The sequence below is a fragment of the Dipodomys ordii genome, unplaced genomic scaffold, assembly GCF_000151885.1.
Source record: "Dipodomys ordii isolate 6190 unplaced genomic scaffold, Dord_2.0 Scaffold135, whole genome shotgun sequence".
NCBI classification, from domain to species: Eukaryota; Metazoa; Chordata; class Mammalia; order Rodentia; family Heteromyidae; genus Dipodomys; species Dipodomys ordii.
In genome coordinates, this window is record NW_012267351.1 from 3,707,970 (window position 1) to 3,727,972 (window position 20,003).

Genomic DNA, 20,003 nt, shown 5'->3' on the forward strand with positions numbered 1-20,003 from the left:
AGAAGTAGGGTCTGGGAAGGTGGCTAGGTGGTAGAGCACTTGCCTTGCATGCATGAGACCCTGGGTTCGATTCCTCAGCACCACATAAGCAGAAAAAAAAAAGCCAGAAGTGGCGCTGTGGCTCAAGTGGTAGCATGCTAGACTTGAGCTGAAGAGCTGAGAAACAGTGCCAGGCCAGGCACCGGTGGGTAACGCCTGTAATCCTTGCTACTCAGGAGGCTGAGATATGAGGATCACGTTCAAAGCCATCCCATGCAGGAAAGTTAGTGAGACTCTTATCTCCAATAAACCACTCAGAAAACCAGATGTGGCACTGTGGCTCAAGTGGTAGAGCACTATTCTTGAGCTAAAGAGCTGAGGGACAGCACCAAGGTCTAGAGTTCAAGCCCTACGATCAACACACACACACACACACACATACACACACACACACACACACACATACACAGCTCAGAGACAACAACCAGCCCCAAGTATGCATACACACATATGCACGCAAAAGGTGATTCATAATCTGAGTTACTTTGGGAGGATCAAGTTTCTAGATCAGCCCAGAGTCCAGACAGAAAGTTTACTAGGCCCCTTTTCAGCAGAGAATGCTGGATGTGATGGTATATGCTTGCTATCTCACCTATGACAGGAACCATAAATAAGAAAGCATAGTCCAGGCTTGCCTAGGCAAAAACCAAAACCATTATCTCCAAAATTAGCAGAAGCTGAGCGCTGGTAGTTCTCACCTGTAATCCTAGCTACTCAAGGAGGCTGAGATCTGAGTACTGCAGCTCAAAGCCAGCTTGGGCAGGAAACTCTGAAGACTCTTAACTCCAATTAAACACCAGAAAACCAGAAGTGTAGGTATGGTTTAAATTATAGAGCACTAAGCTTGAGCAAAAAAGCTCACGGACAGCACTCAGTCCCTAAGTTCAAGCTCCAGGACCAAGACAGAAAACAACAACAACAAAACAAAATGCCAGGCACTAGTGGCTCATAGCTAAAATCCCAGCTACTTAGGAGGTTAAAAACTAAGAATTGATGTTTGGAACTAGCCAAAACATCAAACATGATAGGGAATAACAACTTATTCTTCTGTTGTTAGCTCGGCCATTGGCTTGTTTTTACAATTACTTTAAGTAGATCCAAGTATTTTTCTAGATGAACATTCAACTCTTTATATATCTTAAGTATGTACATAGAAATTGTGCAGACAACTTTCATGACTAGGAGAAATCCTAAATTACTGTGAATGTATAACAGGCAAGAAAGAAGAGAGTATATAACAAAGTCCACTTTTAGTTTGTTTTTGCTAAGTAGTTTCCTTCTACCTTACAAAATAATCCCCAGGTGCAAAGTACAGGTATTTTATCTCTGCCTGTATTTCCTTAGCCAAAGACTCAATATTTCCTCAATTAAGGTCCTGTTTCTATTTACTTTTTAGAATACAGGAAATGCACAAACTGAAAGGAAGAGGAACCTGCAAGATGTAGAGTAGAAAATGCAGCAGCTGAAAATTCAGGGAATCCCAGAATCACTGTATGGCCTTAAAAAGATCCTCTTTATTAATGTTACGTACACAGAAATGCTGACTTAGAGAATCAGATGTATTGCAAATCCTATATAGTTATGTGTATAATCACCTAAATTTGTTTTAGAACTTATAATCTTTAATTATTCATGTTTTCTTAATTTGAGCACTAATTTATAAAAACTGCCTGACTGATATATCCTAATAAAACTGCAGTTTACATTAAGTCATATAATTTTATTTGATCCTCTGTTGTTTCAGTCATGCTTAATGTTTATTCTTAGGTTTGTTCAGAGCTTTACAATTTACAGGAGGAAAGGTTTTCTAAAGATATAATAAAGGAAGATCCCAATGTCTGGGAGCACTAAACATTCCTGGCAAACAAGAATAACCCAGGTGCTGGTGGCTCAAGCCTATAATCCTAGCTACTCAGGAGGCTGAGATCTGAGGATCATGGTTCAAAGCCAGCCCAGGGAAATAAGGTCTATGAGACTCTTATCTCCAGTTAACAACCAAAAAAAAGCTGGAAGTGGAGCTGTGGCTCAAGTGGTAGAGTACCAGCTTTGAGCAAAAGAGCTCAGGGACAAGATTCAGGCCCTGAGTTCAAGACCCAGGACTGGCATTAAAAAAAAAAAGTTGAGGGCTGGGAAGTTGGCTCAGTGGTAGAGCGCTTGCCTTGCATGCCTGAGGCCCTGGGTTCGATTCCTCAGCACCACATAAGCAAAAAAAAAAAGTTGATAAGCATGAACTATTGGTTTGGTTCCACACTGAACATTCTGGAGCAGCAGAATGATGATTGTTTGAAAGGTACAAATTGAATGAAGTGTTGAAGCAAAACTTTTGGCTTGACCAGCATGTTTATCATTTAATAGATTACATGTAATTTAACATTAATAAACTCCATGGTTTTAGAAGTGTTTGTTTAAATTCTTCTCCCTGGTTCTTACTAGCTTGGTTTCTAATTTTAGGGTGGAGATGACCATTGTGAGGAGAGGAATTTGAAGAGGAACTGATTTTTTTTTCTGGTAGTGTTTTAAATCTTTTTTCTTTTAAATCTTGAAAATACAAACTGATAACTCTCCCCTTTTTATTTTATGCACAACAAAAATGTAACTATAACTGTTGTGATAGCCATTCATCCATCCAATCTGAATTAATATCATACAGCTTTTTTGTTTCATCAACAAAATAGTGTCTGTTTTCTTCTCTTGCCTAAGAACTCTGTTGTTGAGATTCTTTGATTTGGAATTATAAAGTCATCTCCTCTCTGCCTGCTTCTTTACTTGCCATAATTACTGAGTGGGTAACGTATCCTGCCACATGATATACACTATACTTATACTGACCTCTGAGAGTCACAGTTAGCTGTCTCCTAGAATGCTCAAGCTTTCCAGTGTGAGTTTTGTTTTGTTATGTTTTGATATTGGAGTTTGAACTCAGAGCTTCATGCTTGCTAAGGAAATCCTCCACCACTTCTGCCAATACTCACTCCTTTTTGCTTTAGTTATTTTTTAGGTAAAGGTCTTCCTTTTTTTGTTCAGCCTAGATTTTGATCCTTTTGCTTATCCCTCTCATATAGATAGCTGGAATGATAGGCACATACCACTCTGCCTAGCTTTTCTACTGAGATGTTGTCACAAAGATTTTTCCTGAGCTGGCCTTGAACTGCAATCTTGATCTTCACCTCATCATATGTAAACATGTGTAAGCCACTATGCCAGCCTGACGTAAATTCCTTTTTTTTTGTCGGTCATGGGGCTTGAACTCTGGGTCTGGGCGCTGTCCCTCAGCTCTTCAGCTCAAGGCAAGCGCTCTACCACTTGAGCTACAGCGCCACTTCCGGTTTTCTAGTGGTTTATTGGAGATAGGAGTCTCACGGTCTTTCCTGCCCGGACTGGCTTTGAACCGCGATCCTCAGATCTCAGCCTCCTGAGTAGCTAGGATTACAGGCGTGAGCCACCAGCGCCCGGCTCTGACGTAAATTCTTTTTGTTTGTTTATTATTTGTTGTTGGTCATGGGGCTTGAATTCAGGACCTGGGCGCTGTTCCCAGAGCTCTTTTGCTCAAGGCTAGCATTCTACTGCTTGAGCCATAGGGCCACTTCTGGTTTTCTGGTGGTTAATTGGAGGTAAGAGTTTCCAGGACTCTCCTGGCCTTGCTAGCTTTGAACCACAGTCCTTAGATCTCAGCCTCCTGAGTAGCTAGGATTACAAGCATGAGCCACTTTCACCTGGCTCCAAAAAAGGATTTTACTATCTGTCTTGTCCATTTTTCTGTTGCTAAGAATAACACAAACTAGATAGTTTATAAAGAAGAAATGTTTATTCAGCTCACAGTTCTAGAAGCTAGACTTAAGCCCAAGCATCTGCTTAGTTCTGGGGAGGCCTCCTGCTGCATATAAACAAGGCAAAGGGGATAAGAATATAGTTTAGTGGTAGAGTGCTTGCCTGGTATGCATGAAGCCTAGGTTCAATTCCTCAGTACCACATAAACAGAAAAAGCCGGAAGAGCCACTGTGGCTCAAGTGGTAGAGTGCTAGCCTTGAGCAAAAGAATCTCAGGGACAGTGCCCAGGCCCTGAGTTCAAGGCCCAGGATTGGCAAATAGATAAATAAATGAAATAAATAAAAAAAAACATGGTGAAGTACTTCATATGCTAGTTTAAGTCTCACTTCCATTGCTAATAAAACCATTAATGCCATCACGAATGTTCTACCCTCATTACTTCCTTTAATCCTAACTACCTTCCAAAGTCTCCATTCCCAAATACCTGGATGCTGGTGAATGAACCTAGCATGTCACACCTATTGGCTAGGCAATTGCTGTTGCACTTGGCTCTATCCTCAGCTGACATATGAACTTCTAAGGACTGTGTTTAAATTAACTTCTTGATTTTTCCTCTCTCTCAAAATTAAGCCGGGCGCTGGTGGCTCATGCCTGTAATCCTAGCTACTCAGGAGGCTGAAATCTGAGGATCGCGGTTCAAAGCCAGCCCGGGCAGGAGAGACTGTGAGACTCCTATCTCCAATAAACCACCAGAAAACCGGAAGTGGCGCTGTAGCTCAAGTGGTAGAGTGCTTGCCTTGAGCTGAAGAGCTGAGGGACAGCGTCCAAGCCCAGAAAAAAAAAAAAAGGCTCAAAATTAATAAAATTTGTCTATGTAGTGTTTTACCAGACCAAGTAAGCTGGTCTTGGTATGTACTAAAACTGGTTCTTATAGCTGGTTTTGTATGTACTAAATACAAAACCACAAACAAAACATAATCTATCACAATATTGTAGTACCTTTTATTCTCAAAAAAAGTTTGATTAGAATTAATAGCTGAGTACACAAATTATACCTTTCTAACAGACTCACTGTTAGCTGTAGTAACTACTCTCTTTCAAAGAAATTGAGTGGTTCCATAGCTATAAGTCTGTCCATACCTGTTCTATTTCTATATTTGTCCATTCTTACACCAGTATCAAAGATGGTCAATTTCTGCCAAAATGCCTTTTAGAATTTGATAGGAATTGTTTTAAATCTTTATATCAATTAGAAGAGAATGGATATCCTAACAATATTGAGTCTTCCAATCTAAAAGCCTGATATAAACCCTATTTAGATCTTAAATTTCTCTTAGATCTTGAAATTCTCATATTTTATTGTGTGCAATATAGCAATCTTATACACAGTTTGCTAAATTAATTCCTATGTATTTTCTATTCTATTGAAAATGGCTTTTTTTGGTGCCAGTCCTAGAGCTTGAACTCAAAGCCTGGGTGCTTTCCCTGAGATTTGTGCTGAAGGCTAGCACTCCACCACTTGAGCCAAGCTCCACTTCTAGCTTTTTGGGTGCTTAATTGGAGATGAATCTCATGGGCTTTCCTGCCTGAGCAGGATTCAAACCTCAATCCTCAGATGGCATTGCTTTTTTGATCACACCTTCCAATTGTTTGTTGCAAGTGTGCAAAAGTAAAATTTGTTTTCTGTATTGGTCTTGTATCGTGAGACCTTGCTAAATTCATTTATAGGTTGTAGTAGGGTTTCTTTCCCTCCTTCCTTCCTTCTTTACATGCATTCTTCCTTTCTACTCTGTCCCCTTCCTCCCTTCTTTCATCCTCTTCTTCACCTTATTTTTCTTCCTCCCCTGCTTCTTATGTATATTACATATTGATTTACTATACAAGTTGAGCATCCCTAATCCAAAATTCAAAATATTCCAGAATTCAAAACTCCTGAAGCACTTACACTATACTAAAACTTTCAGAATTTAAAACATCTCAGTGTTTGTGACTAAGGATGTTCAGCTAGCATCGTGTATGCAAATAGAGCAAACAAAATCTGTAAATCTCTCATATTCCAAGCCTTTTGGATAAGGGATGAGAACCTGGTTAGGCCACCATAACATCTGCACAAAGAGTCTTAGTGTTTGTGCCTTTTGTTACTTCTTGTTTTCTTTTCTTTTTTTTTTTTTTCCCTTCAGTCATGGGGGCTGAACTCTGGGCCTGGGCACTGCCCTTCACCTTTTCAGCTCAAGCCACAGTGCCACTTCCAGCTTTTTCTGTTTATGTGGTTTTAAGGAATCAAACCCAGGGCCTCATGAGTGTAAGGCAAACACTCTACCACTGAGTCACCTCCCCAACCCACTTTTTCTTTTCTTTTCTTTTCCTTTTTTAAACTTTTTTTTAATGATTCTTTTTCTTTTTCTTTTAATCTTATGTGGTACCAAGGAATCGAACCTAGGGCCTCATGCATGCTAGGCATGCTAGGCAAGCACTTTACCACTTTTTCTTGCCCCACTTTTTCTTTTCTTATTGTACTAACTAGGACATGTTGAGTAAAAGTAGGGAGAATCCTTTTTTTATTTTTTCAATATGAGAGGATAACTATTCATTACTTTTTCAGGAAGCATGCTGTTAATTGTAGCTTTTAGGTAAAAGACTTTTATCAGATGGAGATATGGTCTTTTTATTCCTATTTTGTGGGAGCCTATCATTGAGTGAGTTTGAATTTTGTCTAATACTTTTTTCTATATCCACTGAATTCTTAGAATTTTCCTCCTTTGTTCTGTAATGTGAATTTCATCAATTGACTTTTTTTCCTTTTTTTGTAAATTTATTTATTTATTTATATTTTGGGGGGGGGTCTGGTCGTGGGGCCTGAACTCTGGGCCTATGTGCTGTCCCTCAGCTCTTCAGCTCAAGGTTAGCACTCTACCACTTGAGCCACAGCACACTTCGGGCTTTTTTTAATTTTTTCTGCTTATGTGGTGCTGAGGAATCGAACCCAGGGCCTCATGCATGCAAGGCAAGCGCTCTACCACTGAGCCACCTTCCCAGCCCCTAAATTTATTTTTTAAATTAAAAAAACCTAATTGTTACTATAAAGGTGATGTACAGAGGAGTTAGTTACAGTTACATAATTCAGGTAAAGTGTACATTTCTTTTTTTTTTTGGGTCCAGTCGTGGTGCCTGAACTCTGGGCCTGGGCGCTGTCCCTCAGCTCTTCAGCTCAAGGCTAGCACTCTACCACTTGAGCTACAGTGCCACTTCTGGCTTTTTTCTTTTTGCATATGTGGTGCTGAGGAATCGAACCCAGGGCCTCATGCATGCAAGGCAAGCGCTCTACCACTGAGCCACCTTCCCAGCCACTAAAGTATACATTTCTTTTTGGACAATATCATTCCTTCTCTCCCAAGTTCTTTTTTTTAAAAATTTCTTTATTGTGATTAAGTGATCATGTAAATTTCATAGTATTGTGGAATAGTGATACTTAGCCAAAGTCAAACACATTCTAACCTGCACAAGGTGAATTGTCATGATCATGATCTCTAAAGCTTATGAACTCTACAAACTTTGACAATACAACTATTTTTTTCCAAATTGGATGATATGTACATTTCTTTCCTTTCCATCAATCAGTATTTGAGTGTCAAAACAACCATGCATTTCTAGAATTAAATTCCATTTGATCCATTTTGTAAAAAAATCTTTAATAAGCCTGGAACTGGTGGCTCACATCTGTAATCTACTCAGGAGGCTGAGATCTGAGGATCACGGTTCAAAGCCAGCCTGGGCAGGAAAGTCCATGAAACTCTTATCTCCAATAAACCACTAGAAAACTAGAAGTGGCGCTGTGGCTCAAGCAGTAGAGTGCTCGCCTTGAGCTGAAGAGTGCAGGGACAGTGCCCAAACCTAGAGTTCAAAGCCCCACGAGTGACCAAAAAAAAAAAACTTTAATAAATTTATTGCTATTAAAGAAGTGATGTACAAAGAGGTTACAGTTACATAAGTCTGGTAAAAAGCCGGATGCCGGTGGCTCACGCCTGTAATCCTAGCTACTCAGGAGGCTGAGATCTGAGGATCACGGTTCAAAGCCAGCCCAGGCAGGAAAGTTCGTGAGACTCTTATCTCCAATACGCCACTAGAAAACTGGAAGTGGTGCTGTGGCTCAAGCGGTAGAGTGCTCGCCTTGAGCTGAAGAGCACAAGGACAGCGCCCAAGCCCAGAGTTCAAGCCCCATGACCGACAAAAAAAAAACAAAAACAACAAACATAAGTCTGGTAAAGAGTACGTTTCTTCTTGGACAATGTCACCCTTTCCCTCTTTCCCTCCTAGCTTTTCTCTCCCATCTCTACCCACAAGTTATATAGTTCATTTTCCACAGTGTCCAGTGAATACCACTACTGCATTGTTCACCCTTTCTCCCTCCATTTCTTTGCCCGATTACCAATCCAGACAGATAAGTGAACAAACAAGACAAGAAGAAAAGAAAACCAAAATAGCAACAAAGAAAAATATCCTCATTTCCATTTCCTAGAGTTCATTTTGATAGATATTATCTTATATGATCAGATGCACATAGGGATTGCACCTTTGTGTTCCTCTCCTAAGAGTATCCTCTTTGGTTTCACTGCAATTTGATCCTTTTTGTGTATTGTTGGAGTCAATTGATTAGTATTTAATTAAGGATACTAACTTTAGGTTAATGAAGGATTTCTGTTCTTTTTTTTTCTTTCTGCTGTCCTTGCATGCCCTTTCATAATCTTTATTAATGAGGTACATAACATATCTTGAAAAATATTTTAGCTTTGTTATAGTTAAATTGGTTAACGTCACGCAAAAGTCCATATGTTAAAGGATTTGTTCTGTTGGAAGTCTGTGGCACTAAGGATGGTGATAGAACCTTTAGGAAGGGGCCTACTGAAAGGAAGATAGATCGTTGGTTGTATGGCCTTTAAGCCAATATTAAGCAACTGGGCCTATCCTATATCTCTCTCTGTGTGTGTCTCTCTCTGTCTCTCTCTCTGTCTCTCTCTCTCTGTCTCTCTCTCTCTTTTTCGGTCAGTCATGGGGCCTGAACTCTGGGCCTGGGTGCTGTTCCTCAGCTCTTCAGTTCAAGGCTAATGCTCTACCACTTGAGCCACAGCGCTACTCCTGGCTTTTTCTGTTTATGTGGTGCTGAGGAATTGAACCCAGGGCCTCATGCATGCAAGGCAAACACTCTACCACGGAGCCACCTTTTCAGCCCCTCTTTCTTTTTGTTCTCCATAAGGTAAAACAGGCTTCCTCTGTCATATGTTCCTATTATGGTGAACTGCCTTGCCATAGGCCAACTGACCATGGTCTGAAACCTCGAAACTATGAACCAAAATAAGCTTTTCCTCTTTTTGACTTTATTATCTCAGATATTTTCACACAGTAGCATAAATCTGACTAGTACATCCTTCTTCTATTTCCTGATAGAATATATGCTTAGGATTGATTTTATTACCTTCAGGGCCTGGGCCCTGTCCCTGAGCCTCTCTGTGCTCAAGGCTAGTGCGCTACCACTTGAGCCACAGGGCCACTTCCAGATTTTTCTGAGTAGTTTATTCATGATAAAAGTGTCACGGACTTTTCCTGCCCTGGCTAGCTTTGAACTGTGATCCTCAGATGCTAGTCTCCTGAGTAACTAGGATTACAGGCATAAACCACTGATGCCCAGCCATTATAATTTGTTTTCTATTTCCCTTTATTTTTCTTGGAAAGTCTATATTGAGGTTTATCAGTTTTGCTCTGTGTGTGTGTGTGTGTGAGAGAGAGAGCGAGAGAGTGAGTGAGTGTGTATGTTTATGTGTGTGTGTGTCTTTCCTGAGGCTTGAACTCAGCCTCGGTATTGTTCCCAAGAAATATCTTATTAATCAGCTTTGAATTTGTATTTGAGAAACATCTCAGAGGGCCAACAAACAGCACCATTCTTACAAACATCTTATTCCAATATAAAAGAGAGTAGATTTATTCATTCTAATTTTGAAACCTGAAGACTTAGAATTCCCAGATAATTGATTTATAGCCATCTGGAAGAACAGTAGATAACAATCAGTATGAATTTTTTATTTTATCTGGCTAGTTTCTTTTAATAATTGAGTGAACTCTGGAAACAACAGGAAAACAAGAGATAGGAGGTCTGTAATTCAAGTAATCAGTATATGGATTTGGTTCTTAGATCTCTCTTCTGTCTGATCTAAACTCACAGTTTATACAATGGTAACTGAAATTTCTGTGGACTTGGCCCACAGGCTCCAGACTCTGATTTCCAATTGTCCATTCAACAGCTTCATTAAAACAAGAAGAGAAAAAAAGATGTAAGAGGTATCTCAAAATTAAGGTCTCTTTCTTCTCCACTTCTACCCACTCCCTTCCATGCTTTCCACATCTTCATTGAGGGCAGTTCCATTCTTCAAGTGCTCAGGAGAGAAATCTTAGGGTGATTCTCTTCTCCTCTCCATTACATCCTGCTTTATTTTTTTAAGTATCTCCAGTATCTAACCACTTTAAACTCTCCATTGGTAGTCACACTAGCTTGCTTGGATTTTGCAGAAATCTCTAGACTAATCTCTCTGCTTTCACCCGCCTTCAAGTTTCCTAAGAATACATGGCCTGGGTAGTTCCAAACTGCTCTGCCCCAGCCCCCCAGTCCCCTTAGTGATTTCCCACTTTATCTAGAGTAAAAGCCCCAGACATAGTGGTAGAGTGTTTGCCTAGCATGCATGAGACCTGGGTTCAATTCCTCTGTAACACATAAGATAGGTAGATAGATAGATAGATAGATAGATAGATAGATAGATAGATAGATAGATAGATAGAATTAATAAAAGGAAAAACAACCATTTAAAAAAAGCTCTAGTGCTGGGCACTGGTGGCTCACACCTGTACTTCTAGCTATTTGGGAGGCTGAAATCTGAGGATCACGGTTGGAAGCCAGCCTGGGCAGGAAAGTCTGTGAGACTCTTATCTTCAAAAAAACACTAAAAAACCAGAAGTGGTACTGTGGCTCAAGTGGTAGAGTGCTCACCTTGAGCTGAAGAGCACAGGACAGCCCCAAGCCCAGAGTTCAAGCCCTACAATCGAAAAAAAAAAAAAAAGATTAGAACTACTCATTCTTATTCCTCTTTCCTGCCTTATTTTTTTCACATGGGATTTTCTTGCATTTATCTTGCTTATTGTGTTCTTTCACTAACATGATTCCATAAAGGCATGGATTTAAGTGTTTTCTCACCGTTGTATTCTCCATGCCTAGAATAATGCCTAGCATAGATTGACAGTAACATCTTCCTTGAAAAAATCTGAAGGGCTGGGAAGGTGGCTCAGTGGTAGAGTGCTTGCCTTGCATGCATGAGGCCCTGGGTTCGATTCCTCAGCACCACATAAGCAAAAAGAAAAAAGCTGGAAGTGGCGCTGTGGCTCAAGTGGTAGAGCGCTAGCCTTGAGCTGAAGAGCTGAGGGACAGTGCCCAGGCCCAGAGTTCGGGCCCTACGACCGGACCCAAAAAAAAATTAAAAAAAAAGAATATTTGTTGAAACTATATAAATTCCTAGAGATTTTTTAATAAGTGTTTTTTTTTGGGGGGGGGTCCAGTCGTGGGGCCTGAACTCTGGGCCTGGGCGCTGTCCCTCAGCTCTTCAGCTCAAGGCTAGAGCTTGAGCCACAGCACCACTTCTGGCTTTTTTCTTTTTTCTTATGTGGTGCTGAGGTGTCAAACCCAGGGCCTCAGGCATGCAAGGCAAGCCTCTACCACTGAGCCACCTTCCCAGCCCCAATAAGTGTTTATTGAATATATTCCATTTTATCTTTGGTTAGTCATGGGGCTTGAACTCTAGGTCTGGGTACTGTCCCAGAGCTCTTCAGCTCAAGGCAAGTGCTCTACCACTTGAGCCATAGTGCCACTCCGATTTTCTGGTGATTAAATGGAGATAAGAGTCTCAAAGAGGGGGCAGTGGGGGAGGGATGGGAAGGGGAAACAAAGGAGGAGCACTCTACCAATGAGCCATCTTCCCAACACCAGATTATTTTTTTTATTATTAAAATTCTTAAATAAAATTCTTAAATAAAATGTGTAAGAGAGGGTGTGTAACAATTTCTCAGCCGATTTACCTGTGCTGATAGGATTTCTGCCACTTGGTCCCTGAGTTTGATCCCCAGCACTGCAAAAAAATAAAAATTATACACACACACACACACACACACACACAAATATGTAGAATTACAGTGCTTGACCACATTAAAAAAAGAAGTAGGAGCAGGGCTGGGAAGGTGGCCCAGTGGTAGAGTGCTTGCCTTGCATGCGTGAGGCCCTGGGTTCGATTCCTCAGCACCACATAAGCAGAAAAATCTGAAGTGGTGCTTGTGGCTCAAGTGGTAGAGCACTATCCTTGAGTTGAAAAGCTGAGAGATAGAGCCCAGGCCCAGAGTTCAGGCCCCATGACCAAAAAAAAAAAAAAAAAAAGAAGTAGGAGCAGGTGAATACAGTTATATGTTCTAAGATTTTAGCATTATCAGGGAAATAAAGAACATAGTTATTTGTATTAAACTCAGACAAGTCAAAGGTGCTGATAGAATTCAACCTACAGTAAGTGTGCCTTATTCATGTTCATTGCATGTAGTTTTGAACAGGCATAGTAAAAACCAGTAATATTTTTTGTTGCATTATTGGGGCTTGAACTCAAAGCCTGGGCACTTCCCTTGAGCTTCTTTTGCTGAAGGTTAGCACTTTACCACTTAAGCCACAGCTCTAGTTCCAGCTTTTTGTGGCTAATTAGAGATAAGAGTTTCACAGATTTTTCCTGCTCAGGCTGGCTTCAAGCTGTGATCCTCATATCTCCACCTCCTGAGTAGCTAGAATTACAAGTGTAAACCACTGGCACTCAGCAAAAAAATAAGATTTTAAAAGCAAAACATTTTAATTCCTGTGTGTGCACTCTAGAGCTCAGTTAATGCAGTTAGTCCTGTGCTATGGTCAGTTGTATTTAAATCATCATGTGTTTGCTGAGTGATTTCCTCCTTCAATTTTCTGAAAATCCTCCTCCTAAAAAGAAAAAGATACCCAGAAAACAATGTAAAAGTTAGTGTGCTTAAAGGATAAAGTAATTTTTTTTTTTTTTTTGGCGGTCGTGGGGCTTAAACTCTGGGCCTGAGCACTGGCCCTCAGCTCTTCAGCTCAAGGCGAGCGCTCTACCACTTGAGCTACAGTGCCACTTCCAGTTTTCTGGTGGTTTATTGGAGATAAGAGTTTCACAGGGTGGGGGGGCGGGGACTGGGAAGGTGGCTCAATGGTAGAGTGCTTGCATTGCATGCATGAGGCCCTGGGTTCGATTCCTCAGTACTACATAAGCAAAAAGGGGGAAAAAAAAGAGTTTCACGGACTTTCTTGCACGGCTGGCTTTGAACCGCGATCCTCAGATCTCAGCCTCCTGAGTAGCTAGAATTACAGGCGTGAGCCACTGGCGCCCGGCCATAAAGTAAATTTTTAAAAAAATATTTGTTATAGGGGCTGGGAAGGTGGCTCAGTGGTAGAGCGCTTGCCTTGCATGCATGAGGCCCTGGGTTCGATTCCTCAGCACCACAGAAGTAGAAAAAAAACCGGAAGTGGCGCTGTGGCTCAAGTGGTAGAGCACTAGCCTTGAGCTGAAGAGCTGAGGGACAGTGCCCAGGCCCAGAGTTCAGGCCCACTACCGGACCCCCCCAAAAAAGAAATTTGTTATAAGGCAGCATGTCTTTAGCAGAAGTTGTGTGGCATTATGGGAAAAATAAGCATCTACAGTACAGCACTGAACTCTATGCATCCTGAACATGCATGGTTTTTCATAGCTGTGGTCTCTTTAAGACAGAGTCAGGTATGATGATATAGGTACATGAAAGACTTTGGAGAAGAGAGAATACATATGGAGATGGAGGTTGGCTGGTTACTGCTGATTTGTATCTGTGTCTTGTAGAGGGATAATTAAGAGACTTAAGGAGTTAAAAGCTAACTGAGTTCTGCAGGGCCTTGATGTCTCACAAAGAAGCATTTATCTCCTACAGTGGAAGAGCAGCCTCAGCTGAATAGTAGGGTGAAGATCTAATTGTTTTATAGAACTTCAGAGGCATCTGAATACCCAGCAGGCCTGTCATACAAACCACCCTTGTGGGAGAAAGAATGCTAAAGTGCAGAATAGGGGCATCTAGTTGGATACTGCCAAGAATGCTGTCTCTGCAACCTTTGAATCTTCTAGGCTTAACAGAAGTATCCCAGTTTCACTTACAAGAACTAACATTTCCACTTTCTTGGATGCTGCTGCAGGTTCACCTCAATAACTGTTCTGACTTTTCCCCACTGCCAGGTCCAGTAACTTAGGATAAACTCTAAGTTGAAAACATTCTAGGCATGGTAAGAACAAAAAAAGGGGGGGGGAACACCAAGATTCACAAGAATAGTTTGTATGTCAGCAAAAACCTTAAAATTCAATTTTTAGGGTGTTTGATCAGAGACTGGATTGTTCTATTCAAAGCTACTAAAAAAATCCATTGGGGCTGGGAAGGTGGCTCAGTGGTAGAGTGCTTGCCTTGCATGCATGACACCCTGGGTTTGATTCCTCAGCACCACATAAGCAGGAAAAGCTGGAAGTGGTGCTGTGGCTCAAGTGGTGTGGAGCACTAGCCTTGAGCAGAAGAGCTGAGGGACAGCGCTCAGGCGCGGAGTTCAGGTCCCATGACGGACAAAAGAAAAAAAAAAGGTGGGAATGTAGCTTAGTGGTAGAGTGCTTGCCCAGCATGCATGAAGCCCTGGGTTCCATTCCTGAGTACCACATACACAGAAAAAGCCAGAAGTGGTGCTGTGGCTCAAGTGGTGGAAAAGAAGCAAAAAGAAGCTCAAGGACGATGCCTAGGCCCTGAGTTCAAGCTCTGGGACTCACAAAAACAAAATATAACCAAGAAGTCAAATAAAATGAATATTAAAAAATTCATTGATTTTTGAGACACTTTCTCAGGACATGGAATTTATACCCTAGCAAGGGTCTTAGGGGGAGTATTGCAGATTCACTAGTAAGGTGGTTTTAAGAAGCCTGACAATAGATATGGCCAGTACTCAGAATATTGTAAATGCCTGGATTGCCCTTATAGATGATAGAGGAGAGAATACGGAGGTTGAGGGAAATAGACATGGTAGGACAGATGTACTGTTTAAACCAGATGTCTAAATGGATCTAGAGGACAACCTTCATTCACCAAGGCCATTACCATCACCAAGTCCTGGTGAGCTGAGGGCTGGACACACACCTGATACCCTCACTTCAGGGTCGGCTCAAACCAGAAGGATTGTGGTTCCATGCCAGCCTAGGCAGAAAGTTGACAATACTCTATCTAAACTCTATCTGAGTTATAAAAGAAAGCCTAAAATAGGAAGATCCCAGTCTAGACATGCCTAGGCGTACACAGGCTGGAGGGTAACATTCTGTAATTCATAGCCTCATGTAAGATCAAAAGGTGAAATAGATAGAGGTACCTTTAAAGAAAACTAAAGCTGGGCGCTGGTGGCTCACTCCTGTAATCCTAGCTACTCAAGAGGCTGAGATCTGAGGATTGAAGCTAGCCCATGCAGGAAAGTGTATAAGACTCTTAGCTCCAATAAACTACTGAGAAAAAAGCTGAAAGTGATGCTGTGGCTCAAGTAGTAGAACAGTAGCCTTGAGCACAAAGAGACTCAGGGATAGCATCTAAGCCCTGAGTTCAAGCCCTAGGACAGGCAAAAAAAAAAAGAAAGAAAAAAAGGAAGGGAGGAAGGAAGTTAGGAAGGGAAGGAAGTAAAGAAGAAAAGAAGGAAAAAAAGGAAGAAGGGGCTGGGAAGTGGCTCAGTGGTAGAGCGCTTGCCTTGTATGCACGAGGCCCTGGGTTTGATTCCTCAGCATCACATAAGCAGAAAAAGCCAGAAGTAGTGCCATGGCTCAAGTGGTAGAGCACAGGCCTTGAGCTGAAGAGCTGAGGGACAGTGCCCAGGCCCAGAGTTCAGGCCCCATGACTGACAAAAAAAAAAAGAAGTTTAAATGCCAGCAAATGACATAAGACCTATAGCCATATGTGGACAGGTGATCTTAATTGGTTTCATTCTGTCATGAGTATAGCTGGGTTAGGGAAAAGAAGGTAAAAAGGAACCAGTAAGTAGAAGATGAGGAGATATGAATAGGGCTATAAAAAGAGAGTGTTTTAAAATAAAATATATGAATATGAGAGCTTGTCTAAAAACAGGAAGTTCCAAAATGGACATGGGAAGGTTAGGGGCAAATCAGAGGGCTAAACACATGTCACAGAAGGATTATGATACGATTTGTGCTAAGATATATTTGATGGAGTAAAGTAAGTTAGAAGTTAGAGGACATTTTCTGGGTAAGAAGAGTTTTTACATGGTAAAATAAAGGTTTACCTTAAAGCAAGGTTTGTTCCAAAAGGGAAATAGACAGATAAGGACAAAACTAGAAATAGACAGATAGGGACAAAAACAAAGGAATATGGAAGGGCTTATGAGAAGGAAGTTATAGGAAATTTGGAAATTTTACTCAGTGCTGTCTTGGTAAATCTGTAGAAGGTCAAGGGAGATGAAGATATGCATATTCTATGTTTGGTGACCCTCTCCCTCCTCCCCAAAAGTAGAGTATATCATGAGATAGAATCCCCACTCCTAACCTCCATTATAAGTTAAAGGAATGGATTGAAACTAATGACATATTTCTTAAACCAGGCTTTATATTCTGCTTTTAGAAAAATTAAAATTTCTGTTGAAACACCTTAAAATTAATCTTTATATGGTTAATGCATTTATTCATCATTGCCACCATAGTTAAGACTCAACAAAGAGTATCAGTGTAAGGTGACCACACTCTGTCTCCTTTCTTTCTTTTTTTTTTAGAAGAGGAAATGAGATACTGACTCTACTCCCCAGAGGCCAAACTCTTAGATTTATCTAATGAAAGTTGCTGTAACAAAAGTCAACTGTTATTAAAGATGATTCTAAACATTTTTTTTTAAATCCTCTAGAGATTAATCTTCTGTTGTTGTTGTTAATTGTAGGGCTTAAACTCAGGGCATGGGTGCTACCTCTGAACTCTTTTTGCTCAAGGCTAGCACTCTACCACTGAGTCATAGCTCTGCTTCCAATTTCATGGTAGTTAATTGGACTTTCATGCCCAAGCTGGCTTTGAACCTCTATCTTCAGATCTCAGCCTCCTGAGTAGCTAGAATTACAGGTGTGAGCCACCACCAGCTTAGAGATTAATTCTTTTTTTTTTTTGCTTATATTAACTTATTGTCATTATTAAGGTTATATACAAAGGGGTTACCATTTCATAAGAGATTAATTCTTAAAGATGTCTGTTTTGATATTTAAAGAGGCCACCTGTCATAATTGTGATCCTGTTTCTCTCTCTCTGTCTCTCTGTCTGTCTGTCTCTGTTTCTGTCTGTCTCTGTCTCTGTCTCTCTCTCTCACTTGTGCAATACTGGACTTGAATTGAGGGCCTAGGCACTGTACCTTAGCTTTTTTCATTCAAAGCTAACACTCTACCACTTACAGCTATTGTATGGTTAATTAGAGATAAGAGTCTCAGGCTTTCCTTCTTGGGCTAGCTTTAAATCACAAGTGTCAAATCTCAGTCTTTTGAGTAGCTAAGATTAGAGGCCTAAACCACTGATGCTGGGCAAGGCCTGAAGGTCCTGGTCCTTCTTCATCTGACTTTTGGTCACAATGAATGTAGGTACTGGGTCCAAGCTGTCAAGGAGTTTTCAGTGGTCCTGGAAATGGTTGCCATTATGAGAGACTCTAGTGAGATTGACTGCATTCTGGGTATAATCTGGGAACTGGATCTTGGAACTCACAGATACAGGGGAGTTCCAGAGAATTAGAGTAGTTATGCTCACCAATTTTTGTCTTTTTCTTTTTTCTCTAAGGCCCAGAGCGAGACTAAACAAGAAGGTAGTATTATTAGCATTCCTGATGATTCTCCTTTAGGATGTATAGTAAAGAGATGAAATTTTGAAAAACTTGATTAGAAATTTTTTTTCTGCAGTATGGTGTGGCCTCTATATTAATCATAAAAATAGAGAGATCTGGGCTGGGAAGGTGGCTCAGTGGTAGAGTGCTTGCCTTGCATGCTTGAGGCCCTGGGTTCGATTCCTCAGCACCACATAAGAAAAAAGCCGGAAGTGGCACTGTGGCTCAAGTGGTAGAGTGCTAGCCTTGAGCTGAAGAGCTGAGGGACAGCGTCCAGACCCAGAGTTCAGGCCCCATGACCGGACCCAAAAAAAAAAAATTAAAAAAAAAAATCTCACGGACTTTCCTACTCAGGCTGGCTCTGAACTTCGATCCTCAGATCTCAGCCTCCTGAGTAGTTAGGATTACAGGAGTTAGCCACCAGCACCCAGTAGTTTTTTTGGGTTTTTTGTTTTGTTTTGTTTTTGGCAGAAAAAAGGTCTAAAATCAACTTTTTGTGGCATTATATCAGAGCACTAAATTGTTTTTAAATGTAAAATCCATCAGGCTCCTGCATCCACATAGTAAAATCCATGGAAAGATGAACTGGTGATCCCAAATTATACAGACCACATATACTATAATAATGCAAGCTGGTACAGAATGCACCCTATTTCTTGACCATCTCCCCTAAACATAGAGGGCAATGGACAGCTGCAGATGGATATGGAGAGATGAGTGTAGGTTCCCCTGGGAACGAACTGTTGTCTTCTCTGGGAATGTACTGTTTCGATTTATCTCCAGGAAGGAGAGGGTAGATGTGCTTCTAGGGCATACCCCACACTGTATAATTGCAAAATTCCACCTAAGGATACAACGGGTTAAAAACTGTAACACCTCACTAGTCAAAGACCAATTAAAAAAAATGTCTGCCCTACACAGGGTAATAAATACTTAGCAGTATAGCCTGCCAGCAGAGATAGAAAAGGAAATCACAACTACTGCTACTAACAAAATACTGGGCTACAAAAGTATGACCTCAAATATTTAGAACAACAACTAAGGAGTTTAAATGAGATACCCACATGGTATTTCCAAAAGCCATCATAAGGCTGTTGAATAAAATGGCAGTGTTGGAGGTGGGCCCCCTCCCTATAAGTTCTTAGTCCCTAAGGCCCTTTGTACACCATAATGGCTATTGCCACTAAAGTTAGTTGTATACCAGAAATGGATGGCAAGTTCCTATTGCTGAAAAGACTTCTTCACATGCTCTGGTTATATGACAAAGAGAAATCAAGCTGGGACCAAACTGGAAGCTTCTTCATTATTGGTTAGTATTCATAATGCCAGAGGGCACTAAGCAGGCTACCAGGGAACATTGTCCCCAGTGGTCCGATGTGTTACTCCATCATCATCATGCACTGTAGGATGTGTCCACTGGCGCAACATTTACTAGTGTGGGTACAACTGCCCACATTCTTCTAATTGGATCTTAGGCCTGCTCCATAGAAGGGAAGCCATATTTGGTCCTGTATGCCAAAACAAAATCTATGGCTAAAAGAGTCAGGACGCCACTACTATTGTTGTATTAAATGATATCCTGCCCTTTTGGATTTTGCTAATGCTTGCTTTAGTATTCCTTTAATCACTGAGTCTCAGAACCAAATCACATCTGCCTGGGGTGGACAAGAATACTTCTCCAAGGTTTCCTACATACAAAGTTCCATATCTGCCATGGGATGATGGTTCAGGACCACAACATTAAAAAGCATTACAGGATATTCAACTGCACCTGATAAGTAGGAGATGGAAGATCATTCTCACAAAATTACAGCAACCACAGTGGCAACCCACAGCAAATCCAACTACTGGGCTTCAAAAATTTCGCCTGAAAATGCTATATTCTAGAAGAAAAACATCAACAACAAGAACCCCTAAAACAGGTTGTTGCATCATTCCCTTCCCCTACCTTAGTTTCAGTTATCAACCACCAGCAAATAGCAAAGAGAAAATACAGACCCATTGGTAGGGCCAGTGCCACCATTCAGCAGAAAGTAGTTTCTGAAAAAGGTATACAGCCCTATTTAAATCATAAATGACCAGATGCTGGTAGCTAATGCCTATAATCCTAGCTACTCAGGAGGCTGAGATCTGAGGATCACAAATCAAAGCCAACCCAGGCAGGAAAGTCTGTGAGACTTCAATTAACCACCAGAAAAATGGAAGTGTCACGATGACTC

The 20,003-nt window shown here is 41.0% G+C and overlaps 1 protein-coding gene across 3 annotated transcripts in view; it reads left to right on the forward strand.

The window, feature by feature from the left end:
* Positions 1-20,003, forward strand: part of Cdkl3 (cyclin-dependent kinase-like 3) — a 45,580-nt gene that overhangs the window by 22,787 nt on the left and 2,790 nt on the right. For 2 of the 3 annotated variants that reach the window (XR_001175617.1, XM_013030915.1), the window contains one exon: positions 2,491-2,547. Coding sequence is in view for 1 of the 3 variants with exons in the window: in XM_013030915.1 (XP_012886369.1) it covers positions 2,491-2,501 (11 nt within the window). In the remaining 2 variants the exon portion in view is untranslated. Of the gene's footprint in view, positions 1-2,490; positions 2,633-20,003 lie in introns of those variants that run through there. The other variant, XM_013030914.1, reaches the window with a different exon arrangement.